At 42.6% G+C, this 16,587-nt stretch overlaps 1 protein-coding gene across 2 annotated transcripts in view; it reads left to right on the top strand.

Annotated features, from left to right (window-relative positions):
• SYBU (syntabulin) overlaps nt 1-16,587 on the top strand; it is a 42,731-nt gene extending 26,144 nt beyond the window's left edge. The window contains exons 1-5 of one of the 2 annotated variants that reach the window (XM_071553971.1): nt 6,306-6,487; nt 9,521-9,623; nt 12,049-12,246; nt 13,204-13,353; nt 14,516-16,587. In XM_071553971.1, the coding sequence (XP_071410072.1) occupies nt 9,583-9,623; nt 12,049-12,246; nt 13,204-13,353; nt 14,516-15,617 (1,491 nt within the window). In that variant the 5' untranslated portion in view covers nt 6,306-6,487; nt 9,521-9,582 and the 3' untranslated portion in view covers nt 15,618-16,587. Of the gene's footprint in view, nt 1-6,305; nt 6,488-9,520; nt 9,624-12,048; nt 12,247-13,203; nt 13,354-14,515 lie in introns of those variants that run through there. The other variant, XM_071553970.1, reaches the window with a different exon arrangement.

Genomic DNA, 16,587 nt, shown 5'->3' on the forward strand with positions numbered 1-16,587 from the left:
TGTTAGTTTTATAATTAGAGCATCATTTCAAACCGAAAGTAGAAAATTCTGGTTTTCCATTGTCTGGGCACGTTTGACTTCAAATCATAAATAGCATTCTCTGATCTTTGTTTTTTGGTGACCAAATTACTACCAAAAAGATTTTTTTTTCCCTCAGAGTCATTACTTTAAATATTTTTGAGCAGTATTGAGTGAATTAGTCTATATATTTGTTGTGTTTATATATTTATACATAGGCATGGGAAGTTAAGGGAATATATTTTAATCATGCAAATCTCACTTACTTGTTATATCACTTTATACTGTGGTATAAAGACATCATGTGAGTGGGTGGTGACTGGGGCTCAGAAGTGGAAGGTCAATCATAAACAACTTATCATGTCTTTGCAGATCGTGACATCATTTTGAACTCTTGGCCTGTTTAAGCAATTATTTTTACTTGCTTTTGTATACCTAGATAATCTAAATCCTGGTGAAGCTGTGGCTTAGATGTCTTCATTCTGTTATGGCTCTCGCTTGAAGTTAATGATTCTGAGCTTGGGAAGAACCTAGGAGAAAGGAGAAATGCATGTCCAGTCCCTGGTTCAGTGAAGAAACCACAATTAATAATCATAAATAAAACCGAGGAGCCAGAACAACAACTAGACAGAGGTTGTCCAACTTTGCCCCAAACTTTAGATTGCAGAGCTTAGTTTTCTCAGGTGTGCTGTGCACAATGGTTGACTGTGGTCTCCTAATAGAGGTGGAAGCTGTGGGAAATTCAGGCCTGTTTGGATATCACCCATGTAGGAGGGGTTAATGGAGACATGCATTCCAAACTGAGTGGTTTTATGGAGGAGCTGGAGAAGAGAAGGACATGATAAGCTGAAAGGGTGGAAACATTTTCTTACCAAGTTCTTTTTTATGCTGGATGCAGTGTTCCTGGGGGTGTGATGGGAAGATGATGTGCAGTCTTCTTGCAGTTCAAAACTAAACCTCGCTCTAAGAATCCCAGGTGGATACTTTCTTTCCCCAGTAAAGAAGACAGCATAAAAGAGCTTTCCTACTTGTTTTGTGTGGAACCTGATTTATGTGGTGTACTGTGAAACACTCACCCTGGTCTTTAGAAAGAAACACCAAGCTGTTCAGCACTTTTAAAGCTGACCTGCTTCTAGGCATGTCCAGAAACAAGAGTTTGACAGAGCTGAGAAGCTTTGCTGATGGAGACTGGTGGGATGTGTTTCCCTATTGAGAAGGCAGTTAGGGAGAGTGCCACTTCCACAATACCTCCCTGGCAGCTGGAGTCCCGGCCTCCTTTCATGCATCCAGCCTCCAGCCACTGCAAGGTGGACATCATTTCCCCAGAGAGCCTGAAATGTATTGCCTTTAATTTGACATAAGAAAATAGCAAACATACTTTATAATAGTGTATCTTATACATACCGTTACATAAAATATATTTAGAAGAAGTGAAAATTCTGGTGGATTTGTTTTATATTTTATTAGTATTACAAGCCTTGTCTCGCTTCCCTGCTGAGGTACTTCATTACAGGTCTGTGTTCTACCCTTCTGAAATTCTTTGAATAGTAGGAAGCTGTTGATTTTTGAAAGCTGGGCAAGCTGTGACTGTTTGTTAGAGCTGGCGGAATACTGCTTGACCACAAACCCACAGAACTAATAAGCTGGAAAAGCACAGGCTTCTTGTCTATCATTCGTGCTTCTTAACAGTAAGAGTGCTGTGGAAGGAAAAAAGCAGCAAATGATGGCAGTCATATCTTGAAACGCATTGGCTTTAGACCTACATTGGTTTTGTTACTGTAAAAAGTATAATTTAGGCAACCGATCAATATACGGGGTAGGGTTTTACTGTTCTTTTCAAGATGATACTTGAACTTTAATAGTTTTTTGTAATCAGTAAATATTTGATTAGCTTGTGACAAATTTTGCTTTTCATTCTGGGACTACAGGGTTGTTCAGTCAGTTACCTCTCAGATATATTTATCCTTCCAGTGTTTTTCTCTTGCCTGTTGAAAACATGTCAAACTGATTTAAAATGTTTTATGCACATTATAATGAAAACCATATGTCTTTTATTAAGGGTGACTGTGCAAAAGCCTTCAGTTGAATCATGTTTAGTGTGTGATTTCATGCATTTGCATATACACTGTGCACATGTGCCTGTGCAGCTCATTGCTGTGTCCCAGACAGTTTCTCTCCTCCCTATGCATGGGAACCACCTTTGGGATATGTATTGAAGGGGCCTCTGAAAGCCCTTTGCTAAGGTTCTGCCACCAATGTGACAGGAGAGCTGGGATCTTTTCCCAGTCTGTGATGGAGTTTGCTGCCTTTCTGTGTACTGCTAAGTCATCCCTGCCAAAGATGACATTTTCCAGTTCCTAAAAATACTTCTGACCAACCAATCCATTCATTTCCCTTCAAACAGACAAAATACTACTGCCGGTACATAAATATCCCGAGGTGACACTACATGCTTATAAAAATATTTGTCTGTAGGTGGGTTTACATGTATATTATATAAAATTGTCAAATGCAAGTTGAACATTATGTTATACAACTCTCAGTATACTTTTTGAACCTCCAGTCTCAATGTTTGTATTGAAGTTGGTCTAGGAAAACAGCATCCTTCAATCTCTGAAAACAAAGAGCCTTTTTATTTGAACATGAAGATAAGTTCCCCAGATCATTCCCTTCTGCTCCATGAGCATATGTTCCCCCTGACAAAGGTCACTTCAGGCTGAGAAGAGTAAATTTATGAGAGCCATTTTTAAGGTGGTGTTAGAATGACTCAAACTGCATATAGAAGCACAAAAAAGAATTAGGTCAGACTTATTTCTATATGAAGAATCTCCTTAAGATACATAAAGTATCAAAAAACTCCAACTTGTAGTGGTCTTTGTTACAACATGTGCTTGTGGCTGCTGTACAAATCCATTAATTAAAAACAATTAAGAAAAACACAAGCTTAGACCATAGTGATATGCAGAATATGCATGATGGCTCTCAGCCAATATCAGTAATTAGTTTGTAGTGACTGTATTTTGAGAGAAGAGCTTGATTGATTTTGGTTTTACAGCATACTAAATCACATTCTGTATTCATGTTGAATCTGCAGTGCTTCTAATTTGCATTAGTATGGTTCAGATTACTACCAAAACTTAGATGAGATAAAAAAACTGCTTAATGAGATAAATTTTAATTATTTGATAACAATCCTTCCAAAGTAAGAAGAATAAGTAAGAAGGGTGAGCAAAAATCAAGATAAATAATAATTTGTAAAATCACATTTAGATCCAAAGAGAGGGAAGCAGGATCTGTGTTGCAGTCCTTCGCTAAAGTCTTATGTCTGCTTTTGAGCTGGAAGTCTCCTCACTCAAAAGGTTTGAAAAATTTATGGAGAGCTACACTGAAACTTATGACTTACATCCCCTCTGACTGCCTCTTTTCCAGCTGCCCAGGCTACCAGCTGTTACTGGACCATGCAGTCAGCTGAAATGTGATTCACAGATCTGTCTGGTGAAGGAGCACAGGGGAGAGGTTGGGTGGATGTCCACCAGAGTGGGGAGAGATGGCTTCATCAGCCAGTGCAGTGGGATAGGGAAGTGATGGCTGTTGGTACCCTTAGGCTTGACCATGTAAGCCATTGCTTTACCCAGCTTCTTGCCACCATTCTTGGAGTACAACTCACAAATCTGAGCTTGATAAATTAACCTCATGTAAAACCAGAGGCAATGGTTAGGTACTAAAATACAATATTCACAGCAGAGGGCTTGCCAGGCAGAAACACACCTCCACCAGCCCACTGGATATGGCAGAGAGGAGTGCCCATCTCCCAGACTTAGTTGCCTCCTTGCAGTCCTGAGTGTGCCTACATGCGTGCCTTGGATTCCTTATGAAACTCTTGTATGGAGCTTGAGGAAAAGATTGGAGTTCAGTGCCCTCCAATGTGACTTACTGGGCATCCTTTGCTTCCTCCCCTGATGAAAGACCTCATTATAGTGGAGAGCATGTAGAGGCCAAGTGTGTGGGAGCATCTTCTGTCACCCAAAGATAAGAGCAGTCCACGTGGAGGAGAGCTGTGTCCTTGCTCTGCTTTTGACTCGTTACTGTTTGGTGTGAAATAAAAATGAAGTCCAAGAGAAGAGTCTCACATATAGTAATAATAAGTCAAATAAGTAATAAGTCAAAGGCCAGGGACTGGAACCAAAACCCACTGTCATCTATGGTCTTGACACTGAATTCCATGCATTTCCCACTAGGAGACTTTGCCTTAGAAATGGGTCATTTTTAAAGGTGTTATCTGAAGAAAAGCCTGACATGCTAAAGCAAGACTTCATTTCTTTGCAGCTTCTTTTTCTTACATCTGTCAGTACATGTGAGCAGTGTGGTTTTCTTTCCTAATTGTTTGTGATGTACAAAATCAGTCTTACAGAAACAACCCCATATTAAACAGAAAAATAAAAGCAACATTAATGTTTCCTGAAAATATACTGCTTATGCTGTTAAATATTGGAGCTAAAGATGTATATATGTATGGCAAGGCTTTGCAGACAAAGATTTGGGACGGGCTCTACCCACGTGGGTGTGTTCTTCGAGCCTGTGCAGTGAATTTTTTAGGTGAGGCACAGCGTGTGCAAAACTGGCCCCACCCTTTAACTCCTAAGGTTCATCTGCCACAGTCGAGCAAGCTTGGACAGTGACAGTGAAGTCCTCAGGACTAGAACCTACAGCCCCCAGTATTCCCAGGAGGTCTCCCATCCAAGTACTAACTTGGGCTGACGACCCTGCTTAGCTTCAAACACCTGACGGGATTGGGCATCCAGGTGACATTTAGGTACATACATACTAGCCAAAGATGTAGCTACTTGTTAAATGTCTGAAGAAAAATTAAACTAAATTGCTTAAAAATACAAGTCTTTTCAGCAGTGGGCATTACAACTGCATTCTCTCTACTTTTCCAGCTCCTTCTAATGACTTTGCTGGATATTTTTTTACGCAGTCAGGCCAAAACTCTGTCCCTGGGGTCTCTAAATAAAGCTATCTAGAGAGACATCATGCCACTTATTTCTCTAGTAACTGCACCAAAGTATTGAACATGTTTGCGTATTCCGATCTCTTTACTGTATAATAAGGTGCTTTTGAAGGCAAGAAAGCTCAGCAAATTTAAGTGCTTTACATATTGAGGACAAGCTGTCTCTGTCAGCATTGTTTTATTTACAGCTCTCACTGACTATATGCAAAACCTCCTTCAAGACTCATATATCTATAAAGAGTTCATGTTTATGGAGTCAGAATATAGGTAAGCTCCGTGGTTTATATACTTTGGCAGCTGTGAAGCAATGGTGCAGTTGCAAAAAGAAAAGATGTACACAAAACCCTAAATTTTAGTAAGCCAAGGTGCATTCTGAGTTTTGGGAATCTAGTTCTGCTGTTGAGCCATCCGTGTTCCCGTCACAGATACTGCTTGCACTTTTTCCTTTTTACCTTATTTTAATCTTACTATTTGATGACAAGTGGGCAATGAAAGGCACACAAGAAAGTCTGAGCTGTATTCTTACAAAAGGAAGAAGATTAAATGCTAAAGCACAAGCAAAATTCAAAGATTTTGAGGCCAGAAGACCATACAACAGTACCCAAGCATCTGTAATGGCTAGAAATAGCAGACTGGGATGCCATACTCCAGGGGTGCTTGAGACGTTATAGTGTGACCTTGTGTATGAAGGGTATATACTGTCTCAGGATACATACATACATATGTGATGTGGTATTTCTGTGCTTGCATACTGGCCTGGTAAGCCCAATGTACCTAATCTGTTGTACCTGTAAAAGCTGTGAATGCAGTGTGTGATACAGTCACTGTACTATGTCGTTGGGCTTGCACTATGGCTGAGTCACTGCAGAGGGGGTAGAGTTAAAGGTGGGGCTTTTCTACACCCAAAGTGTAGGCGTGCTGGCTGCCCTGCACCAGTGGGATAAACACGCCATAGTGCCAGCTGGAGGCGTACTGGCCCTTACACAGGCAGCTCTTTCTCCCTCTTCTCAATCCCGCCCCGAAATCTGTAATTGCATCCCATTCAGGATGGGAAATTTGCCCTGGAGACATTCGTAGGTTTCCCAGTGGATTCCTATGCTGCGGCAGGACAGCGTTAGCTCTCAGAGGTGTGGTCGCAGATAAGCACACGTGTCTGCAGGACCATCATCACCCTTCCTGCCGCTGCCAGGGCTGTGTCTGCCCATGCCGCCCGTACTCAATGTCACAGGCACACTCCCTTCTCCTGCCTCCCTGTCAGCCTGAGCTCAGTGACTGTCGCGATACTGTCAGGGCAGAAGGACGCGAAGCGTGATGCCGCCTGCAGGACGCTCACGCTCAGCTCGTGGCCGCTGCCCATCGGGCAGCAAAGTGCGGGAACAGCACTAGACACTGCAGGGTTTCCACTCCTGCTTCTCAGATACCCATTCCCGGCAAGTAGCAATCCTGGAAAATGTGACGGTATGTTGGCCATCCTTATGTTGTTCCTCCCATTGCACAGAGCAGTGCACAGCTCTGCTCCTGTGGCGTGGGCGTGCTGCTGCTCGGAGTCCGCTGGCGAAGGAGGTGGGGGGCGGGGGGGGGAGGCCGAAACGAGAGGCTTCCCAGCATCAGATCCCGGGCTGGCTCGCCAGCCGGCAGGCTCTAAGCACTCCGACACTGATGGCTGCAGCACGGAAGAATATGCATGAATGAATTCCAAAGGAGAGACCTCTGAAACTGGTGACTCAACGGGTAGCGTCTTTTGCAGGAAAGGGTTAGTAAGACCTTAGCAGGAGAGTCTCTGATCAGAGCTAAACAAGTGTTACAGCCAGTTAGGACAAAGGAATGTGGTTTTGAGAAATGTCAGTCTCTTTCATGGTCAATGCTGAATTAGTGGACTGTTCTGGATGTTTTGCAACCACATTGTCACTGACAAAAATAGTCAACAGGCGTCCTTAGGGAGCTGTCTGCCTGGAGAATGGTGTTAGGAAGAGAGGCCATGTTCAGCTCCTGCCCACATTGCTGCTAGAGAAGTTTCACCTTTTTTGTTTCAGTAAGACAGAAGTCACGCTTACCCAGGAGAGTATGTTGCAATTGATATTTTATGGCTAGATGCCATGTTGTTTTGCTTAGAGATGTTTAGCAAATGGGAGAAAATTTTTTTTAAAGTCTTCTAATAGCATTGCTGTAGAGCACTGCCACACGTAAAACTGACTTGAACATCACTTACACACTTGGAATCATTACTAGCACTGACCCCTTTAACTTATAAAATGTTCTCAAAGATCCTATAAATAGCCACATGCCTAAATTTAAACATAAGTAGTCTCCTGTGCTAAGTGTTAAGCTTGTATGTAGCTGTTATTAGAACTGGGGCCAGAAAGGTTAGTTAATGCTTTGCAGACACAATGCCTGGTCTCAGATGCACTTCAGTCTTTCAGAAGGCTCTGCGGTTGATATGGCTGCATTTTCAGGTTCCGCTGGCTCTTAGCAGTGCCAAGTTCTGCTGCTCTTGGTGTTCCAAGCCAGGCAGGTCAGGAAGAGGCAATTGTTAAGCCTTGCTACCTTGAGATGCTTTCGATAGCGAGATCTGATTATGATGTGATCTACTTACCCAGAGATGAGCCTTGGCTAGGGCTCCTGCTCTCTGTGCCGCAGCCAGGACTTGCTTTAGGAAAGCTGCTGGTGTCTTGCAAGCGCAGGAATGTTTTGGGGACCTGAACATCAGAGGTATGACACCCATGTGACATGTTTACCTGTTTGGAAATACAGTTTTGGGTGTGGTGCGTTACTGAGAGATTATTTGGAGTGTACTTTAGTACTTTTTTGTAGATGGGAATGTTTTGTTTATCAGGAAAACTCTGTTGCAGCTTTGGACTTCATGTCCCACAATCATTTTGCTTCCCCAAGGAAAGGGTCACTGACATCTACATCTCTAGACTTGATATAAATACTCTGTAAAACCAAGTGGCTTTGCTGCTTTCCCTCCCCTTGCAAATTTTTACACAGCTCTGATCTGGTTATAGTTGTGATGCCTTCGGTCTCATTAGGGGGGCTGTTGTACTGGATGCAGAGCTAGTTAGAGATGTTAGAGCTGAGTCCCTGGGATCCCCTTTTGAAGACCTAAGCTTTGCATCTGAGCACTTTGAAATTGGGTTGAGGAATGTTCTGATCTGGGCTGGGCTGACACAGAGAAATGGGGGCTGGTCTCAGACCTGACGAGACAGGGAAAGTATTGGGTTAAATCCAAACGTGCCTGATCCTAGGGCCAGTTGCTAAGTGTTGCCAGGTGGTAAGAATGCTTGCTAGCAGTCTCAGCCTCTTTAAGGCTGTGAAGCCAGTCTGTGAAGGCTTTTCCCCAGTTTTAGGTATTCTGGGGTGCAAGATGCACCCATCACCATCAGCTTTGCAAAGAATTTGAGAAAGATTGAGGACAAGAAGGTCTGTCTGTCATGGTGGGGATGATGGTAGCTGCAGCTGTATCTCCCTTGTGTGGACAAAATAGGAAAAAGGGTTAAGTCTGCAGCTGCTGTCTGGGCATGTCTGTGCATGGGACAGCACCCAGAAATTCCCAGGTGAGAGATGCCCCTCCTTAGCAGCTGCTTAAAGGATGTTGGAAAGTTATTTCCATCCCCTCAGCTAAAGTCACCATTCATTATTGTGGCTCTACAGCGTGAGATCTGGGTATGGCTTAGGACGTTTGCCATTTGAGTGACAGACTGGGGAAAAATTTCTAATTTTGGGGTGTTTTTATTTTTTCCAGGGGATAAGACTTTCTTAGTCCATCTTAGTACATCTATTTACTACTGACCTTTTCAAAATGAGAGTATTTTTCCTTGTATATGCCAGACCTTGGGAAATAAAAACTGTGATCCATAGAAAGTCAGCAGTCAGACAAATAACATACTCTCTGAGCAGCACTTGAAAGCTGTCTGTGATTTTGGATTATCTTAAGGCTATTAGAAGTGTCTCAGTACACTTCTGCACCCCCTGAAACCTGCATGTGTGTATTCATGTATTCATATACCCCATTAGCCTATGCACATTTATACGTATATGTATATCTGTCACCTCAGAAATCAAAACAGAAGCAACAAGCAGTGTTTCTGTGTGGTTTAAAATATGAGAAATATACAGTTACAATTGTGTATTCCTAATCACTGAGCTCCTGAAGGAGCCACATGGACAGCCTCATTCATCTGTTGATGTCTGCAAGAAAGCAAACAGGTTGTCACAGCAAGTATTCCTATCTGAGTCCTAAAATGGCTTCTGCAGCGTGAGAGTTTTGTGTCCAATGTTTTTTTCTGCTCTTGTTGAAGTGCCAGGTCTGAAGAAATATCGAAAATCTGGAACAAATCCAGTGCTTGTCCTCAGAGATGTTTGAAAATCCATGCAACTTCTGAAATTCACCCAGAACAGACAAAGGAAGGATGCTTGTGATTCACTGTTATTTTGAAAACAATCAGAGTTATAATTTCCATCATGTTTTTACTCTTCCTTTTTCCTTTCCAGGCAGTGAAGCTGATTTTAGCTCTTCAAGCAGCACAGGCAGTATTTCAGCACCTGAAGTCCATATGTCTGCTGCTGGAAGCAAAAGATCTTCTTTTTCTCGCAAGTAAGCAAAGCATTTTTTCCTGATTATTGCTAGTGCAAAGATAGACTACTGTGTAAGGTCTTGCATTTTAAAACAATTGGGTTGCACTAGGTTGAGCACACTGATGAGAATTGTGATATGAGAAAGCAAAGCTGTATTTAGTGCACAAAAGTTGTCAGTATGCCAGATCAGCTAACTGTTTTTGTTTATTCATAACAACTATGGGAGATACAATCAGGTAAGGCAGCAAAGGCATTAGCTGTAGTGGAGGAGAGAGCAACTGGGTGTATGTTAGGTAACAGCAATACTTGTAACCAGTTAACCTAAACCTTTTGGTTTTATCACTTTGTTTTCTCTCTGTCATAAATTGTCAGCTCAGCATACACCTTTCCAGATCATTATCTTCTTTTTTGAAGGAAGAAGTAGACAATATTGCCTTTGATGGTTTTTTGTTGGCTTTATTTTCTGAAATACCCTTGCCCAACCTTAATATAACTACAACTATATGCAGATTTTTTAAAAAAAAATCATATCAGTGTCATGTATCTAAATGAACCTTTCATGAAATATTTCTGTAAGACTTCTCCCTGTCATGTGTGAATTGAAAATTCAGACAGCTTGCGAATATAGAGGCATTGGGATGGAGCAGCACACGTTGTGTCCTGCCCACGCAATCCCTGCTGGTTACATTTTGTGGAGTAAGAGGAAGCAGTTCAAGTTGACAGGACTGGTTTCCTGCTCTTTGTGGAAAAGCTGGCAGGCAGGCTGGGACCAGCAGTGGGATCCCCATATGCCTGAGTTACACAGACGTCTGCAAGGTCACAATGTGGCCTGGCATACAGAGAACCTCAGAATGATTCTTAATGAGTGGTTTCCTATCTGTATCATGAAACTGCTAGGAAAGTAAACATAACTTAAGCTCTCTCTAGATTACATCTAACAAGTAAAATTACTGGCTGTAGGAAAAAATGGTGCTAAGTATAATATGAAGCCCTAAAATCACCTTACTCTCAATAAGATTATTTATCATTTCAGTAAGATTTTTTATCATTCTCAGTAAGATTATCATTTTATATACTACTGTGCATTTTAATATAACTTTAAATTAGGGTATACTGACCTACTTCATTGGACAGAATAAGGCTCCTTCAGATGCATTGCTGTGTTAAGCAGTTTGTGCAAGTTCTGCTGTGAACCAGAGCTGATGATACACTTCATAAAGTAGAAAGATACACCTACTTTGCAATATGTTCTTTTTCAACTGTTTGACTTAACTCACTGTGAAACATTTCAGTGTTGTCACAAACCACAGTCCTGCACTTCATTGTAAAATAATTATAAAATCACCCAAACCACAGCAGTGTGATGAAAGTTCACAGCAGCCACGCAACCATCTGTTCCTTATAAACTGTTCCATTTGCAGAGAAGGGAGGAAACAAAGTGAAACAATTTAAAGAAGAGATGTTGCTTCATAGTTCTATGGTATTTTAATTTTTATGTTCAAGCCTTCTCTTTTGCTGGCTGGATTTACCTTTTCTATCCTTTTTCTTGATTGATTTCTTTTTTTATTTTAATTTTTTTTTAACTTGCAGTTTCATTACCATTTAGAAGAACTACTTCCATGGGATAATGAAGGTAGCAGTGTAGTAGTAGTGCAGGATGACAAACGAAGTAAGCAGGAGAGGAACACATCCCGGGAAGCTGTCCTGAGTGCTCCGGCCCTTGGGCAGCTGTCAGTCAGTGAGAATATCAATTGATTTCAAGCACACACAGTTAATACATTATTTGATAAAGAGTGGGAAAAGAAAGGTAGATATGTATGAGAAAACTGGAAGAAAGAAAGAAAAGACTCTGCTTTTCATTGTCTATTCTAATACTATTTCAGCCTGTTCTCTGTGGGGTTCAAACTGTATCTAACCAAATGAATAGCTGACCATGACAGATGAAGCCCCCAGTATGCCAAAGGCAGAAAAGAACACTGGCCATACAAAATCTGTTTTCACTGCACGCTGTGATCCCTCAGGCTGCTTGCTGAGGAGCATGAAAGCAGCCTTACAGCAATTCTCCATGTGCAGGCACCCCTCCACAGGCCTGGCCAGGGAAAGCTGAAGTGTGGTTCTTCTGGCATTAGTCCAGACCACAGGCCTCTGATTACTTAACAAAGACTCAAGGAACATAGATCTGATGGAGTCACTGGGAACTCTGCTGTCCACAGGGAAATGTGAAAATGGCTGAGGTCTCCTGAGATTACGTAATCCATACTGGGAGGCCTCCAGCCAGTGAAAGAACATGCAGTGGCTGATGACATCAGAACTTTATTTCTTTCTGGCTACTCACAGTTACTTCTTTCATTTAGTGTTTAGAAAATTTTGTGTGTAAATTAAGACACATAATAGGTTGTGTGATGAGGGAGGATAATGCTTCTACCATTTCGGTTCTCTTCCAGTCGTGGCCCTTATGGTCGGAATAATGGATCCTTATCATACAAGTCTGGAACCAGCCCTCCTGCTTCCCATGGAAAGGACCCTTCACTGTGCAAAACCCATCTGAGTCCTGCTAACATTCACCAGAGTTACAGGGCTTCTTCAGCCAGCAGCAGCAACTCAGGCTCATACAAAGGAAGCGACAGCAGCCCAGTGATGAGGTAAGTCTGGGTTTCAGCCTCCCGGTGTTCATTGCACTGACTTACTCTCTCTGAACTGTAGTGTGGGATCCGCTGTAGGAGTTGCTGCACAGGTCACCTTGTACCTCAGCATAGGTGTGACTCCTCCCATTGATGGCTTGACAGTCAACAGTGGGCTTCATACTGTGTTTCAGCACTGTAAAATTTGAGTTTACTTTAAGTCAAAGCCCTTTGCAGCTGGTTTTCACTCCAAGGCAGGCTACTTCAGGCATTTTCATGCCATCAGTTCTCATGAGTATTTACTGGTTCTTTTGCTGAAGAGTTCTTTCACTTTACAGAGAGTCGGGTGCGGTAGTACAGGAAACATGATACACTCAGGCGAAAATTCACTCTGCCCAGCCTTTAGGTCCCTCCCTACGGAGTGCAGTTTCCTGCACAGGAAAGAGCACACATACCTGCCAGAGCATGACACATATTTTAGAGAAGAAATTGCCACCATGCTGCTGCTGTTTCCATCTCTCAGAACTCTTAACAGCCAAGCATGTCAGATACACACCTAAAGCTAAATAGATTGAATGTGGGTTTGAGCGTGCTCAGTTTCACAACTCCTGTGCAGAACTGAACATCTTATGCTGCCTTACCTGGCTGTGTCTGTAGCTGGGTGCCCTTGCCAGTGGCCATGCTGCCTGCTCTTGGGCACACCATCCATTCTGGGTGAGGGGATAGCTAGGTGTTTTAAAAATAAAAGTCTTATTTGATGTAATGACTCTGAAGCCAAGTACATAAATAGTAAATTTTGCACTATAGTTACAAATCAGCTGTTTATTCAAATACTTTGATTTGCCAGAGGAATTACTTGTGTGTACACTGAGGAGCACCAAATGAGTCAAGCTTTGCATATATCAGTCAATGGGATGTTTTTCTTTCTGCCAGCACTGTAGGAGTGATGTTATGTGATGGTTTGGGATTTTTTTTCAGGCGATCAGGGAGATACAATTCCTGTGGTGACAATCACACCATTAAACCACAAAATCCAGAGCAGTATTTGACTCCTCTGCAGCAGAAAGAAGTCGCAGTACGGCATTTGAAAACCAAGCTGAAGGAATCTGAGAGCAAACTTAAAGAAAGGTAAACTTCACTTCAGAAATCAAAGTCAGAAAGATTTATCTGGGAACATTTCAAGGTGGGAGTCCTGAATATTTTTACTCATTTCTTGACCACATAAACTTCCACTAAGAAATTTGAAATGTGATCAGTCTGATTAAGTTGCTTTCAAGTATTTCAAGTTTTTTGGCATTCTAAGGGGATGCATACCCAGCAGTTTAGTTAGAAATATAGCTGTCTCTTTTCCATTTTTGGAACTTTCACAGTAGAATATTTTGAAAGGATAACTTTTTACAAGCCTGATTTAGCACTGAGACCTTTTATACATAGAACAGTTTCTTCCTGCCAGCATGTATTACCTTAGTGTCCTGTTCTACCTCTCTCAGTGAAATATGACTACAGATGTTACCCTTCTCCCCAGTGAAAGAAAAGCTCACACCCAAACCAGTGTGCCCACGTGAGTTTTTGTCGCTTATATACTGAATTTTTAACAATAACCTTTTGTGTGGATGTTGACAAAGAAATTACAATGTGCATTACACAGCAACAGATGTCGTCTCCTTTACTGAAACTGCACTCTGAGAGCTGGCTCTCCAGCACAGACAGTCCAAGGGGGTACAAAGGGCTGTTTGAATGGAGCCTCAAGACAGAGTCCTGGAGACACCGGAACACAGTATCTGCAAGGGCTGGAACTCACATAGGGGCCCCCTCTCCTCACTTGCTCCACACTTGCAAGCAGCAGCCTTTGGCTCCATGCTGGGAAAAGCAAGCCAAGTGCCTGCAGCCCTGAGCCACCTGGCTGCCTGAGGCCAGCATGGGCCATGGCAGTACATGACAAGCTGCTGGCAGACACCATGGATGAGTCCAAGCACCTGTTTCCCATTTCCTCTACAGTGAGGCAGTAGGTGAGATGTTATGCACAGCACTGGTTTAGACCTGACCTGAGCCTCAAAATGTCTGAGATGTAGCACAGCCCCACAAGGCTGGTGCTTGTGTGGCAAGGTCAGTGACTCCCATTAGCCATCAGCCAGCATGTCTTGGGTCTCTTAAATGATTGGCACCTAGAGGAATTTGCTTCCTTTTTGGAGCACCTCTGGAGCATAGCTGTGCCCATGTGATGGAGCCTCATGTTGCCTTTTAACTGCTCAGTCAGCAGAAGTGTAAAAACATTTTTATTTTGCTACAGGGAAACAGAAATAGAAGAGCTTAAAGCTCAGCTGGGACGGATGAGGGAAGACTGGATTGAGGAAGAGTGCAATCGTGTGGAGGCAGAACTTGCCTTAAAGGAAGCAAGAAGTGAAATTAAGCAACTCAAGCAGGTTATTGAAACCATGAAAAACAGCTTGGCTGAGAAAGACAAAAAAATTCAGAAATACTTCATAGACATAAACATTCAAAACAAGAAACTGGAATCTTTGCTGCAGAGCATGGAGATGGCTCAGAACCACTCTGTGAGGGATGAGCAGTGCCTGGAATACACATGCAGCTCAGAGGGGAAACAGTTAGCATTGTATGCCACTGTGCCAGACAGCCTCATCACAGAGGACCAAGCTCTGGAGGAGGTGGCAGACAGTGAGCTGCTTCTGACTAAGGACAGAGCTTACGGGACTGACTTAGCTGGAGAGAGTGTGACCACCACAACCTCTGAGTTGAGTGATCCAGCTCTCTTTAGTGCTGCTGTAACTAAAGAGATGCTTGAAATCATTCTGGATGGAAAACTAACTTATTGCCAGGAGGAAGAGACAAGCAACAACATGATGGTGGAGCAGGCCATCCAGACTGATGTGGTGCCATATAGCCTAGATGTGGAGCAGCTCATCCAGAACATCTTCAGAGCTCAAGATACCTGCCCTCTAAGCCCACCTTCTTCACTGAAGGAATTGGGTGAATTGTCTCTTGGAAGTTTCAGTGATTCTGGTATCATAGTGGACTTAACTCCAAGTGATCCCAATTCTGCCATCCTTTTGTCTCCTATGGAGTCTCCATGCACGAAGGTGGAGCACGGAGTTAATGAAAACCGTTTCATGAAAGAACTTGATTTTACAGAACCTCATGATGATGAAGCCTTTGAGTATGTCAATACAGGAATAAAGAGGAGATACTGGAGCAGCAGCCTCCTTGGAGATCTTCTAGCTGTAGCAGCCCCTGTTGTACCAACCATTGTGTGGGCTTTGAGCACTCAGAGAGGAGGAACAGATCCTATTTACAATATTGGAGCATTGCTCCGTGGTTGCTGCCTGCTGGCCCTGCACTCTTTACGCCGAACACCCTTCAATATCAAACCCTAAAGTCTACTCTGTCCCTGGCACCAAATGGCTGAGGCTGAGGCAGAGAGAGAGAAGGATGAAATAGATCATAAAAAGTTACTGTATATTCTGGCAGAGTCCATAATTTTGCTTTTGACTATTTGATTTGCACTATAAATTAGTTCAAAAACATGTTCCTTGTTTCAAAATAAAAAAGCTGATTATGTTTTTAACAGTACTGCTGCTTACAGGAATAGTCCTCCTGCTCCCAGGCACCAGATCCCTCCCCTGTGCTGGTGTCTTACTGGTGCCAGCTCATCTGCCCAGTGAACATGACCAGGGAAGTGAGGAACTACAGCTAGTGCTTTTTTATGTTTGATTGCTGAGCTAGCATTAAGCTCAGTCACTTTCCATGGATAGTTCACTGAGCACTTTGAACTGGCTTAAGGGTAATGGGAGATGTGCACAGGGAAAAATGGCCGGAGAAAGGTGGGATATTTCTCTAGACAGCACTAACCTCAAACATCTGTGAAACTACAGTGTTAAGTAACTGATATGGAGACTCACTCCCCTTAGGGTATCACACCCTGCTCCAGAAAGCATGCTAGCACTTTGCATTTGTTGTCCCAAGTGTCAATTCAGTTTAACGGTAAAACCCATATTCTCCAGGCAGCTTCCAGCATATCTTTTGTGCCTGTCTCGTGTAGTGCTCTTCTCAGTCGTGCAATTGCTTGAGCATTTCACTGGTCTTGTGTGTATACAGGGACTGTAACCAAATATGTACACTGTTGGGAGTACTCACACTTGTTACAATGATAAGGGATAGGCGTGGATACACTCTGACTCTTAATGTTGTTTTAAAGTCTTAATGTATTGGAACCTGATAGTCTTTTGAGCCCTTTGAAATACTATGTATAAATGTATTGTGTTTTAACTTATTGTTTATTTAATTGCTTAATTGTAAATTACCTTTATAATCACAAGTTCAGTAAAGCATGATAGAAATGTCAAA

This window comes from Pithys albifrons, chromosome 4 (genome assembly GCF_047495875.1).
Source record: "Pithys albifrons albifrons isolate INPA30051 chromosome 4, PitAlb_v1, whole genome shotgun sequence".
Classification (NCBI taxonomy): domain Eukaryota; kingdom Metazoa; phylum Chordata; class Aves; order Passeriformes; family Thamnophilidae; genus Pithys; species Pithys albifrons.